Here is a 13886-nt window from a genome sequence, read left to right on the forward strand (position 1 = left end):
AAAATGAACGAACCAAAGCGTCCGAATTGGTTTGGACTACACAGAGATGATGCACTCTTTCATATCCCTCATAATCTTTTGACATTAACTAATCTTTGAATATTCACTCCGACATCAGAGCATTGAGTTCATTCACTGTGTGCTCAAAATTATTTAAGGGCTGTGTCAATAACATCAAGCTACTTTATCATCAGATTCGTTTGCCATAGCGGAAACACTGGAACTTGCAATACCGATGAACTCGCAAGAGATGGCTCAATTAGATTCGGATTGGAACCGAATTTGGTCGCCGTTGTCCTCTTACGTTCCAGCGCTGGACTTCTGAACTTCACCTGAGCTTAGCAGGTTTTGGTTAACAACTAGCTCCTGTGTGACTGCGAGATCTTTCTGGCTTCGTGGAGAACGCAGGAGATCCACTGAACTACCTGCTTTCAGTGATGTTCAACATGCCGCTATTGTATTAGTTCTTACTGGTCATTGCCCAATAGGCTTGCATGCGGTAAGGCTGACACATTTTATCGGACGGTAGCTGTCTAAGTTTCATGGAAGGTAGGAGAGGTGAAAACATGCAGGCACTTTCTCCTTGCAAGACTGAGGTTGAAGCATCTCGGCAGTTATATATTCGGCATACCTGGCGAAATAGACGGAATTGATATCAGCCTACTCAACAAATTTGTGGCAGGCTCAAAGCGATTTGTTGATAGTTGTTTTTGAGAGCCGTTTCGATTAGTACTTAGAAGTACTTAGTTATAACAATGGACCGATGTTCTCAGCTGTCAAAGTGGGATCCGTTTTCTAGATCGACCTTTTAACCTAACCTCAACTAAACTATTGACTTGTTTAAAATATAGCGAAGATTACAATGACAATAGTTGTAACAATTAGTGAGACACTCCTATAAACTAAGTAAAACTGTCAGAGAGAGTGTTATATTGCCGTTGTGTTCGAAGACATATATTCTTGATGCTTGAAAAGTAAGGTGAAATTCGAAGGAAAACTCTTTTTGCTGCGACCGCCTCTATTCTAGTACAAACTTTGGCGATTAGATGGAAAATGAGTTATTTACATCTTTTGAGCTTTCTAAATATCAAAGTGTATATGAGATCTAAAGCTAAATTTATTTACACACATTTATTTATCACCCTAATAGTACCAGCTGCATATGATGTTGCAAGTGAGCCCAATAAATCTAAAGATGCAGAGGCAAATTTCGTTGGCGATAAATAAATAAAAGTGATCTCTACAACAGGTTTGACTGATTGGTGTGGTTACAGCGTCCAAACTCTACGTTGGCGTACAACTTGTAAATTTTCAAAATGAAGCAACATATACTCGTATACATATGTATATACTACAAGTATATGTGCAACAAACACATGTCAGTGTCAAACTTCTGACTATTTACTTATGCCTAGGCGTTTCGGTAAATAATGGCCGGTATTTGTTTGTAAGCTGACGATCCAGACATTTGTAGTTATAAATATGTTAGATATATATATGAAATTGAAAGTTATTTGCCTACATACTTAATACCTCTACAAATGCTTGTGTATCTAAATCAATATATTTATGTAAATATAGTGTATGTAGAAAAGTGAAAACTTTATTAAAAGAAAATGCAGATAAATGGTTGATGGTGTGTGTGTAAATATATTTGTTTGCCAGCGGAAAATAAAAGCGCCGATTTCAATACTTATAAATTTAGCTCGTGTGATTCTTACTCTAAAGTAACTTTTGTCATTTAATTGTGCTCTATTCGTAAGTGTATTAGTAGTTTCGAGGGAATGTTAGTAGAAGCCACTACTTTTGTACAAATTAAGAATAATACAATATTTATATAAGTTGCCGGCTAGTATTACTTATTCATACAATTATTGATGTGCTTCAATGTTATATGATTTTTTCTTTGGTTAGCTGCGAGCTTCTTTAGGTTAAGCTTTTTTTAAGGGTCCCTAATTACCAACCATCTTAAGTGATAACTGAATTAATTACTTATTTTAGCCTTGCAAAAAATGCGGCAAGTTCGAGAGAACCCAGGATTAGTCGGAAAGGCATATGTGGCTTATGTTATTTTTGATCGTTTTATATGGAACGAACTGTTCGCTTTTGTTTGAGCATGTAAAGATACAGATTTACTCTCTTTGAGGGTAATATATTGTATATGGTAAAATTATATAAAATTTTAACTATTTGTTTCTGAATAATTATAATTTAATGAATACTTAATTGTACCCTAAAGATATGTATGTGTTGGAGACATTCACAATTGTACTCTATAGAGAGTAATTTGTATTCTCTTTAAGCAGCTTTTTGGCCGGGAGGATAGCACTCCTAGTGGTGTAGTGGTTTGATGTACACAATACCCAAATATATACTGCATTTTAACTAGACCGCAGACCAGCCTTTACCGGCTTTTATATATTCAACCTCTAGTTTTTCTACTTATTATATTTCATATTTTTTTCGGGGTAAGAATTTGTGGCACAAAATATTATTCTTAATGTATATGAATCTAAAGACGTTTATAGACAATAATACATTTACAAGGAGTTCTATACAATTTTGCACATTCCGTTTTTGAAACTTCAGTTCATTAATATATATATTTCCGAAACTAAAAAGCTATAAAAATATAGCAAAAAATGTTGGAAGTATTTATTTTTAAGAAAGAGGAGAGGAGTTAGTGAAATCATTTTTTTATTTGGAAAAGTTTATTTAGACCGGAACTAAAATCGAGTTCAATAGGTTCAATTATTTTTAAATATTTGTTACAAAACCCTCCCAGATTGCTTTCCCTTTCAAGAAGAGCAAATTTGGCGAAAAATTCCATTCTCTTATTAAAATTTTCGAGTTCAAATCATTCGCAGTTTCGTAGACTTGGTAAAGTACAATTTGGTAACTACCCCTTTTGATTCATTGGGAACTTGGAAAATTATGGGTAATCAAAATTGCATCTGATAAAATTTTAAACGGGCTGCCGAAAATGACGTCGTAATAGCCGAGTTTTGAATATTTTTCTTTAAAATTTGCACAAAATCTTTATAAAATATGTATTTGTATATGTATATTTATTTTAAACGGCACAAACCAAATCAATAAATTTTTTTCTGGTTTTGATTTGGTACAACTGTTTTTTTGTTCGTGTGAAATTTGATTTTCATATGTCAATTAGAGTGCGTTTGTCAGCTATTTGTTTACGACGCGAAAGGATTTTTGTGATTTTTACCAAAAAAAAAAATTGAACAACGAGTCTATTTAAAATTTTATGTTTCAAATGGAATAACGATTACAAAATCGTTGAAAGTGTTGCAGCTTGCAGAATTGTTTTGGAGAGTTAGCTTTATCACAAGCACAAGTATTTGAGTGGCACAAAGCATACAGTGAAAATCATGAAGTCAGCGAGTAATACCCCTACCTCTGCTAATGACGATAACATTGAAAAAGAAGATTGAAGAAACAGTGCTTGAAAACCATCGTGTTGGCATCAGAGAGATAGCAGAGGATCTAAACATTTCTTATGGATCGACTTAACTTATTTTAGTTAAAGTTTTAAGTATGAAGCGTGTCAAAGCTAGACTCGTACCAAAAGACCTAAATCTTTTGCAAATACGACGTCGAGTAGAGAACACAAACGAGATGCTTGACAATGTAGCTGAGGACTCGGCATTTATCAAACGTCTCATTACTGGGACCTTGATTTATGAATATGACATTGAAACTGTCTAGCAATCTAGAAAATGGCGCCTCAAAAATGAGCCAAAACCGAAAGAAACAAAATGTGCTGAAGGCACTAAAGGCCAACACAGTCTTGGCATGGATGAGCTTATTTTGAAGGCGATATTAAAGATTTGTATTAAAGAACATGAAAATGTATTTTTATCTTGTCAGTTCAGGTTTAATCAGATGGTAAAAAGTATAAAAAAAATTAATTTCTGCTCTTAATGAGCTTCCTTAACGCAGTTTTTAATGAAAAGTCAATATTAATTCGCTTGACAAATCAATAATACAAATTTTGAACGCTCAATGACTTTAAGATCGCTTGCTTAAACGAAAAACAAATTAATTTAATTTGCATTTTCACAATCTTTAAAAGCGAAGCTCAGCTTAAATTTAGTTATAAATCTGTGATTTACATATGAATGAAAGCCAACTTTGCACTTCTCACTGCTTCAGTTCAACAATGGTCAGCGTTTATTGATTCAACTGTGCAAACAGTAGCAAATCGAATTTAATACAACAAAGCTTTATTTGTAACGGGATTTGTATATGCAATACATGCACATATTTAAGGCGACAATGGACCACCAACAAAGCGAAAAAGCCGAAAAACAAGTGCCAAATACCACAAGTTGTGAAGCCAAGCCCATTGAAATTATCTAAATGGGCAAATAATACAAATTTTTATTAATGAAAAATTCAAAACTAATAATAATCATAATAATAATGGACTTAGTACCACTTGCAGGTAAGACAATAATCAACTGTACATTGTAAGTTTAGTGTTTTTATAGACTAACTGGCACATGACAGCCGCGAATGGCAAACGAGCTTGTATTAAATTGGTAACAACAACAACAACTAATGAAATTAAGTAAAAATTGTATTTGCTGAGCGCAAAAATGCAAATGCAATTCAACAGTTGTCGCCTGTAGTCAAACAGTACAACAACAACTACCACTACTGCTGCAACAACATGTATTAAAAACTCAAACAAGTGGCGGCGTTGAAGTCGCAGTCTTTGGCTTTCGCATCGCCGCGCTCAAGTGCCAAGCATTGTTGCCACACGAAACACCTCTGCAACTGCCCACACGGACGCGTTGCAACTGGCGAAACATTAGCGCAAGTGTGTGTGTGTGTGTGAAAAATTTAAATTCGAATTTGAAACTCGTGCGATACATGCGCTCACTGTCTGCTGATTGTTGAATTGTCCACTTGTTGTTGTTGCTTTTATTTTGAATATTTTTTTGGTTATTTATTTGTTGTAGATCTTTGACGCAGATAGCGTATAAATGTACGACACGCGTCCAAGTAAATTTCAATCAACAAACTGCGGCGTAGCCGAAATTTAAGTTGCAACAGTTGTTGCAAAAAGTCAATGTACAAAAATTAAAAAAACAAACTACATACAAGTATATGTGTGAGTATATGTGCGCGCTTATGCAAATAAAACAAATTCTTTAGTTGATAATTTCAAGAAAAACGGAAAGCCAAAACGTGTACACACCGCCAAACTTGAGTAATCTGAGTGGTCCGTCCGACGTACAGTCAAAAATATGCATACTTAACACTTTGATATTGGCTCACAGTGGGACATTTAGAATAAACACGCCGTAATATATTATATATGGTTTATGTTATGATATTTTAAATGAAATGTACTCGTATTATAAACAATTTTATAGTAATATTTTTAACTCTTATAGATATAGTGTTTGTAAGGGTTACATGGGTTTTCTCGAGCAAAAAACAGCCTTTTTTCAATAATTTTTTTAATATAAAAAATTAAATATTTTATTCAAGGTTTCCATTATTCCAAAGATATATATTTTATAAAGATTTTGTGCAAATTTTAAAGGAAAATATTCAAAACTCGGGCATTACGACGTCATTTCCGGCAGGTACTTGGAAAAAAGGTGCCTCCGCGTTGACAGCAGAACTTCTTACAGCATCATATGAAGTAAAAAGAAAAAAATAGGTGCTTTAATTAAGACCACAAGCTAGCTATTGGCAGACGTTTTTACAAAAAAAATTAAAATCTTGGACCTTGTAAATTGTATCACGAAAGCCTGCATAAAATTCGATTAATATCTGTTGAGTAGTTCGCGAGAAATGACTTTTCAAGGCTGTATCTTCAAAACTATTATTTGGCTCAACTTGAGTATTTAGGACAATATTCTAAAGATGTAATAGCATTAAAAAAGATAATTAAAAAAAATCGATATTTTAATACCTCAATAAGCAAACATTTTAAAAACATGAACAGTCTCTCCTCGAGTATGAGAACTGAGTGCCAAAAAGGGCCACAATATCTTCAAATATCGAGTTTCTTAAGATATAATGAAGATCACGACTTTTTGATTTCAAGCAACTTTCTATGAACACAGAAAATACTAGTGAGTTGAATTTATTCTGGGATTTCTATCGTCTGTATATACGAGCACTTGTTCCTCAATTTTTGTAATATCGATCTGAAATTTTACAAACGGCATTTTCTACCCAATAATCGCCGATATCGGGGAACTAAAACATAACTTACATACAAGCTCACCGATCGAAATCAAGTTCTTGTATCGCAAGCTTTTTTATTTGACAAGATATCTTCACGAAATTCAGCACGAAATATTGTCCAAGACAGTGCTACAATATCCGAAAAAATCGAGATCCGACAACTATAGCACATAGCTGCCATACAAACTGAATGATTAAAATGGAAATAACGATTTTTTTATACCCTCTTACCCTATAATAAAAGGACATGTGAAGGGTATTATAGCAGCAATGCAGCGAAGTTAACGTTTTTTGTTGTTTTATTTTGAAAAGTAAAGAATCACATATAGGTATTTTACCCACTGTATATGTTGTATATGTTCCCTATCGCATGGGGCCATTTCAACGCAAGTGGTGACGGTTTCTGACTTTACAGGTACAGGTCGAATACACAGCATGTGACTAGTACTTGTCGTTGGAGTCTTTGTTTTAACATTTTTGTGTCGGCTTCTTTATTGTTTCGGTATGCTAAGAGCTTATAATTGAATTTTGCATTGCATTTAAATTGGTTATTGTTTGTTTAGTTGTTTTGTCTACGTTGCCGATATTCTCAATTCCAAAGCTCACTTTTGTATGTTAAATTACAGAAATTGAAAAACAAATGTATACTACTTTTATATGGTATGTATGTATATGATAATATCTAAGAAAATTTATGTATAATATGAATGAGATATATGAAAGAATTATATTAGAATGTTATAATATTTAGTATCATATACTAAATATGTATATTGGAAATAAGTACATTTCAAATGATAAACAAATCAGATAATAATTTGTTTTTTGAGACCCCATGTTTCACCAAGACACTATAAGAAAATATAGATATTGTATATGTACATTAATCTTTAAAAGAGACCAAGTAATCCTCGAATTACTTTAACACGATTTAAACTTTCGTATTAAGAAACTATAAGGAAAATTAGTTATTTTGTAAGAGCAAGACAATACAATGAATTTATTGACAATAATTAACATTTAAAAGAAATAAATGCATTTGGCCAAAAGTGTGATAGTTGGAGAAAAAACGAACTTTGTATTTGAGTAAGTTTATTTTTTATGATTTTTCCAGTCACACGTGCTTGTTCGCAGGAAATATTTAAATACAGTTCTCGTGGTTATAGAAATAACTTCACAAATCCATCTTGAAAATTTTATGTATTCAAATGTGTCTATAAGTAGTATCGATTCTTTTTTTGTACTACCTTCAAAATAAGAAAGGTAATTGCACCTACATTTTTCTGAAATCTGTGCAGAGATTTCCAATGTCATAATATCTTTAAGTGTTCCATGACTTTCTATCGTCCCGAGTGTTTTGAGGAAAGATTGGCATGATGCAATCTGTTTATACAAGGAAATTTCCAACATGCTAGAAAACTGAATAATTTTCATACGTATTTGGAAAAGATACTGTAAGTAAGGGTCCATTTATCTGAATTTAACCGTTTGCGTATAGATGAAGATAGTAGTGCTACGTGGCATAATTTGACTTATTGGACATAAATCAATATAAAACAAGTAAGGAAGGGCTAAGTTCGGATGTAACCGAACATTTTATACTCTCGCAAAGTCAAATGGTATACTCGTTTGAGATTTCTTTGTGGATTGACTGATATTTTCGGTAGAAGGTCAACTATAGGCACTGGGGTCCACATATTTAGTACTTAGGGGCTTGAACAGTTTTGGTTCGATTTAGAAAATTTTTGGTCACAAGGTGGCATACTTTAAACGTATTATTCACGCAAAGTTTTACGCCGATATAATCATTGTTGCTTGATTTGCATAGTGGAAAGTGAAAGAATCAAGTGGTATTTAAAATAGTGTCATATGGAAAATAGGCGTGGTTGTAATCCGATTTCGCCCATTTTCGCACTATGACATAGAAACATGAAAAGAACGTTACGCACCGAATTTGGTTGAACTCGGTTAAGCAGATCTCAAGATATGGGTTTTCACCTAAAAGTGGGCTGTGCCACGCCCACTGTCTAATTTTGAACGCGGTTCCTATAAAGTCATCTTATACCATCCCAGAGATAAAATTTAATGTCTCTGGCGTGTTTAGTGCTTGATTTATCGCGCTTTTAGTAGTTTTTAACAGTACCGTTATATGGGGAGTGGGCGGAGTTGCCACCCGATTTCAACTATTTTCACACCATCAATAGAAGTGCTAAAAACATTTGCTTCCAGTGAATTTTGTTATTATAGCATTAGCGGTTTAGGAGATATGCACATTAAACCTATTAGAGGCGGGACCACGCCCACTTTTTTAAAATTTTAACTGCAGATGCCCCTCCCTAATGTGATCCTGTGTACCAAATAACAGTCTTGTATCTTATTGCGGAGCTTAGTTATGGCAAGTTATTTGTTTTTGATTAATGGCGTTTTGTGGGCGTGGCAGTGGTCCGATTACGCCCATCTGCAATACCAACCGTCTCACGGTACCATGAAACATGTCTACCAAGTTTCATAAAGATATCTCAATTTTTACTCAAGTTAGAGCTTGCACGGACGGACGGACAGACGGACAGACGGACGGACAGACGGACGGACGGACAGACAGTCACCCGGATTTCAACTCGTCTCTTCATCCTGATCATTTATATATATATAACCCTATATCTAACTCGATTAATTTTAGGTGATACAAACAACCGTTAGGTGAACAAAACTATTATACTCTGTAGCAACAGGTTGCGAGAGTATAAAAATGCCTATTATAAACCCAAACATGCTCTTGAGCAACTATGGATTTGTTGATAAATGTATTATTCGACAATTTATGTGTCTTCTTGCCTATTTAAATATAACATTAACATCGATGACGACACCCTAAATGGCGCGCGAGTGAATTTCTAGAGGATTGGCGCAACAATGATGTGCTTTCGATTGCAAATGCCTATAATTAAATGAGCCATGAATTGGATTAAGCGCGACAAATATGCGTGAAATACCAACCACAATGAAATAACAAAAACAGTGTAAGTAAATTAAGAAAACTGAAGTGCGCTCGAGCGAATCGCAATGAAATTGAAAGCGACAGTGCAGAGACGCCCAAAAAGCGAAAAAAATCGAAATCAGAACAAATTCGTTGAGTGCTAGGCAACAAAAATTGAGAACAGCTAAATAAAACCCCATGAAAGGGTTACGGTTTACGAAAGCCCAAATTGAAAAGAGGATATTATCGACCCAACCCATAAAAATGGCAATGCTTCAGCTGCAGCATGATCGTGGTGATTGCGCGGAGTGCGAAAGCGAATGCGCAGGCTTGTGGCGACATTAATCCATGCAAAAATTCCAAAACAAAAAATTGAGCATCTCATGGCAACAACTGAAAGCTATGGCTATTAACAATAACAAAATCAATGTAAGAGATCGAAAAATGAAACTAAAGTGAATCCAAGAACAACAACAAGTGGTCTTTATACTGCACACACATGCTGGCGATTCCACCAACAGACACTGACAGCAAAATCCCGAAAGCATGGCAATGAACAGAACGTCGAATTGGGGTTGCCAGTATGAGTGGCAAAAATGTTGTTGTCACTTGCGTGGTTGACTGACTGCGACGTCGACTGGAGTGCAAACGTACTGACAGACTGAAGATCCAGAGAGTCACACGAGCTGAAGGCGTAGCGATGTGGCTGCGTAGGGCGCTGAAAGACGCATAATCAGGCACAGAAGAAGAAGAAGAATAGGCAGACTTCCAGCGACAGCATAAGTTATGATGTTTCTAAAATAAGAATGTGATCATTTACGCAAAAACGCCTCGAAAGAGGGACCCAACAAATAAAAGGGCGCACTACAAAATAGCAACAAATAAAGTGTGGCGCAGAAAAAGGCGAAATGAATGTGGAACCAATGAAACGGCTAATGGGCACTGGAGTACATAAAAATGCGTCCGAAGTGGCGCTGAAACATTTTGCGTTCGAGCGTGTGGCCTGAAGGGGGATGCTGAAACCAAAAAAGCAGCCGATCAAACGAGCGACTGACTTTTAACGAGTTTCCCTAACATAATCACATGTTTAGCACAGTCTTTTGGGTAGTCCACATATGTATGCTCGTTGTTTTTGTTTCAACGCAATGCTGTGTTGCAGCAACAACATTCACAGCATCACTGTGGCTCTTTGCTGCCGCCGTCAGCGAAGGAGTGCCGCCATGCGTGTTCTGGAGGTCATGTGGTCGCATACATTAAGTGTGAAATTTATGTGTGAGCTGCGTAAGGGATAAAAGAATTACATGCACATGTTTGAATGGTTGTAAGATATGGTTAGGGAAATCACAACAATAAGCTTGCAATGCGTATTACAACAAAAAATGTGTGAAAATGCATGTGCGTACGTTAATTTATGCGTTGTTTCGTAAATATTCATGGATGTGGCGTGGAGAATAATACTATTTATATTATAAATTTTATATTATAAATACTAAATTGTTAGAATGAAAGTCTTCAATCGCTGCAGAAAATCCTTTTTGGAATTAACAAAATTTTGAGTTTCATTATCTTAATAGGCAGAGGAAGAAAGTGAGGACGAACAAGTGTGTTCTCTACAAGGTTAAGTTATTATATCCACTTGAGAATTAAAAAATAAAAATGTTGCTTATATTATATATCAAATGTATATATATATCATATATTTATTTGAAAATACTGCCCGCAATTTTGAAGTTGATCCAGAAAATATAAGAGTTTCCAATATACATATAAGAGTATTTCTAAGATTTTTTAACTTAGAGTAGTCGGCTGCTAAACTTTAAAGGCATTTTTCACGAAACGATGATTTCAGAATCGGTGAGAAAAAATTTTCAGTAACGGCTGGATCGATCGTCTAGAAATTTTCACAAGACCTTCATGAATATATTTGTCAGTTAATGATAGCAGAAATAAAATTTTGGCAATAATTTAAACTTTTAAGACAGTCTTTTGGTAAGTCGCCATTTTCTCAAACATCAATATTTTGACAGGTATTTCGATCATTGCCTCCATTCATATATGTATACTCATAAAAAAATATTTTGATTTTTTGGATTTGAGGTAATTTTTAGCAATAAAATCTTCCTCACCGCCAGACACCTTTTTTCCGAAGGTCCTGGAGATCGGCTACGGGTTCAAGGGGATTCAAGTTTTTTGAAAATGAGTGAAAAGTTTACATTAAACAACTCGAGAACGAAGAATTTGACAAAGTTTTTTGGACTCACGATCAATAGTGTTTCCTGCCCATTCGTCAATGTTTATGTCAGCCTAAAAAGCAACACTTGTAGAAGATAATGATTTAAAAACAATTGTTTAGAAACCAGCGGGGTGTAAGACAAATCAGCTGTTCCCACGACTGTCTGGTTAATATAAGTGAAACTGCTTTGGAATTTTTCCGTCCAAGGAGTGTCAACTCAGCTGCATTTCTTAAAATTGTTTTAGAAATGTTTTCTACTGCAACAATAAATCATGTATCTGAATTACAACCCCTTAGTTTTGAGATAAGTGAAAAAATTTATCGATCCTCAGAAATGTTTGCTTTTCAAACCAAGCGAAATTGGCTGGCTCTTTAGAACATAGAAGGTTAGCTTGGCGTTTGCTTGATTATTTATTATATTATTATTATTTGAAGTTTTCAGAAAAATCAATGGACCAGTACTTGAGGTGCATGAGTGCTTAAGGACAGGTAATTAAGAATAGTATTCAGCGATTATCGCTAACCAAAACATGTGTTCTATCGTGACTGAGGTTGATGCATAGTGAAGTTGGTAGGTTTTCGTTTACAAACTATCAAAGCTCCTAAGAAATCTTAATAAAATACTTGTTATTCGACAAAAAATTTAAACAGTGAAATCAAAAATACAGTTACAGAAGTTTTTGGACCTTTTCATAGCTATAGGATTTATAGTCTTTATGTTATCTTAACCAAAACTTTAATAATTTACTTATGCATTTTTATTGAACATGTGCTAATGAGTCATATATTCGCGTTATTCTATAGAAACGTGACATGTTTGGAAATTTGGAATATAGCACAGCACAAATGAAGAATGAGCAAGAATATAATAATACATTTTTCAACGCCACAAAGCTGACATTAACGCCTAGAATACCGTATGGCATCAAATAATATGTACATAAGTGAATTTTCGGTAGGCGTCAATTTAATTTTTAGGTTGTTTGTACTCTCAGAGGGGCGGAAGTGTTCTAGCAAAAATATATTGTACAAAATTTAGCAAATGTCAGCTGGCTAAAATGTTTTTTGTCTCGTTTAAGCTAAATCAGCAGCTAAGATGGCGGATATTGTGAGCATAAAAAAAATATACAAATAATAATATTTTTCACTTTAGCGAAGTTTTAGCATTACTTTATGGCATGAAGTGTGGTTAGTGCGGTTTTACTTGTTTGTTATTAAATATATTTTTATGTTTTACAAATTGTTAAGCCTTTTTTAGCGTGTGTATAATACATAATGTATTTACATTTACGAAATTTGAATTATTTCTTGTGTAAGTGCATATATATTAATGTTTTTCTTTTTTATTTGTTATTTACCAAGCAAATTTCTTTGAAAGTAAAAGTAGAATTCATAACAAAATCATGTGAGCAGTTAAAAAGTGAAAACAACAACGAAAATATGCATTACAAATAAAAAAAAAAAAAGACAAATCTTGGTTAGAAATCTGTAAACAAGTAAAGCACCCATACCACTTACTAGGTTCATAAACTCCTTCGGGCGCTACAAAGTAAGCACGTTTTTTTTTTCGTTGGAGTTGTTTAAAAATATTTATATATTTTACAATGTAAAGGAGTCCATGGCGTACCAATTATTGTTTGTTTTTACATATTGGTTTCGGTATAAAAGGGAAGAAAATAAAAAAGAGAAAAAATAAAAATTTGATAAATATTTTCTTTTGAGGTAGGTAAAAGGGAATAATTGTGGGATATCAATTGAGTGAGGCAAGGTATTTTTACGCAATTGAAATTTTAAATTGATAGGTAAATAAATATAATATTAACATTAGGGGTGTTCTCATTTTTATATTGAAAAACTGAATTTTGCTACATTTCATAATTTTTTTAACGAAAACGCTTTTATCATCGATAATATAAATATTTTAAAATTAGAAAAAAGTAATTTAGTAGAAATATTAATTTAATATAGAATATATGAAATTAATTGAATACATAAGTATGTTATTGATATTCCAGTACTGTTATTATTACACTATCTTTTAACATTTCCTTGGCAAATCTGCGCACTTTTATTGAGAAATTATAACACTTAATTTTTTATGTATTTTCAATTAAAAAAAAAAATGTTTTTAGAACACCCCTAATATATAGAATTATATAAACATATAATAGCAAAATAATTAACTGCTCCTTAATATATAAACATGGAAAATATTTATTTACAAAATTACCAAAATATTTCTAATGATTAGAGCAAATTTTAGTCACAATTCGCCGATAGTTCAGTGTACAAGAAAAAAATATACTTTTTTTTTATATTAAGCAAACGAATTTTATAATATTCACATTTGGCAACAGATTAATTGATAAAAATTAATTTTTTTTTGCCAAATTGAGTAAAGTATCTGTTATTTACGTAAATTAGCACCATGACCGCTAACCACACTTT

General features: G+C 33.6%; 1 protein-coding gene across 2 annotated transcripts in view; it reads right to left on the reverse strand.

Annotated features, from left to right (window-relative positions):
* The window catches only part of mew (multiple edematous wings), a 193898-nt gene that overhangs the window by 17165 nt on the left and 162847 nt on the right, over positions 1-13886 (reverse strand). The window contains exon 3 of one of the 2 annotated variants that reach the window (XM_070109411.1): positions 12957-12980. The exons of the other annotated variant lie outside the window; for it this stretch is intronic. Within the exon in view, the coding sequence (XP_069965512.1) occupies positions 12957-12980 (24 nt within the window). The remainder of the gene's footprint in view (positions 1-12956; positions 12981-13886) is intronic. 2 annotated transcript variants of the gene reach the window in all.

The sequence above is a fragment of the Bactrocera oleae genome, chromosome 5, assembly GCF_042242935.1.
Source record: "Bactrocera oleae isolate idBacOlea1 chromosome 5, idBacOlea1, whole genome shotgun sequence".
Taxonomy (NCBI): Eukaryota; Metazoa; Arthropoda; class Insecta; order Diptera; family Tephritidae; genus Bactrocera; species Bactrocera oleae.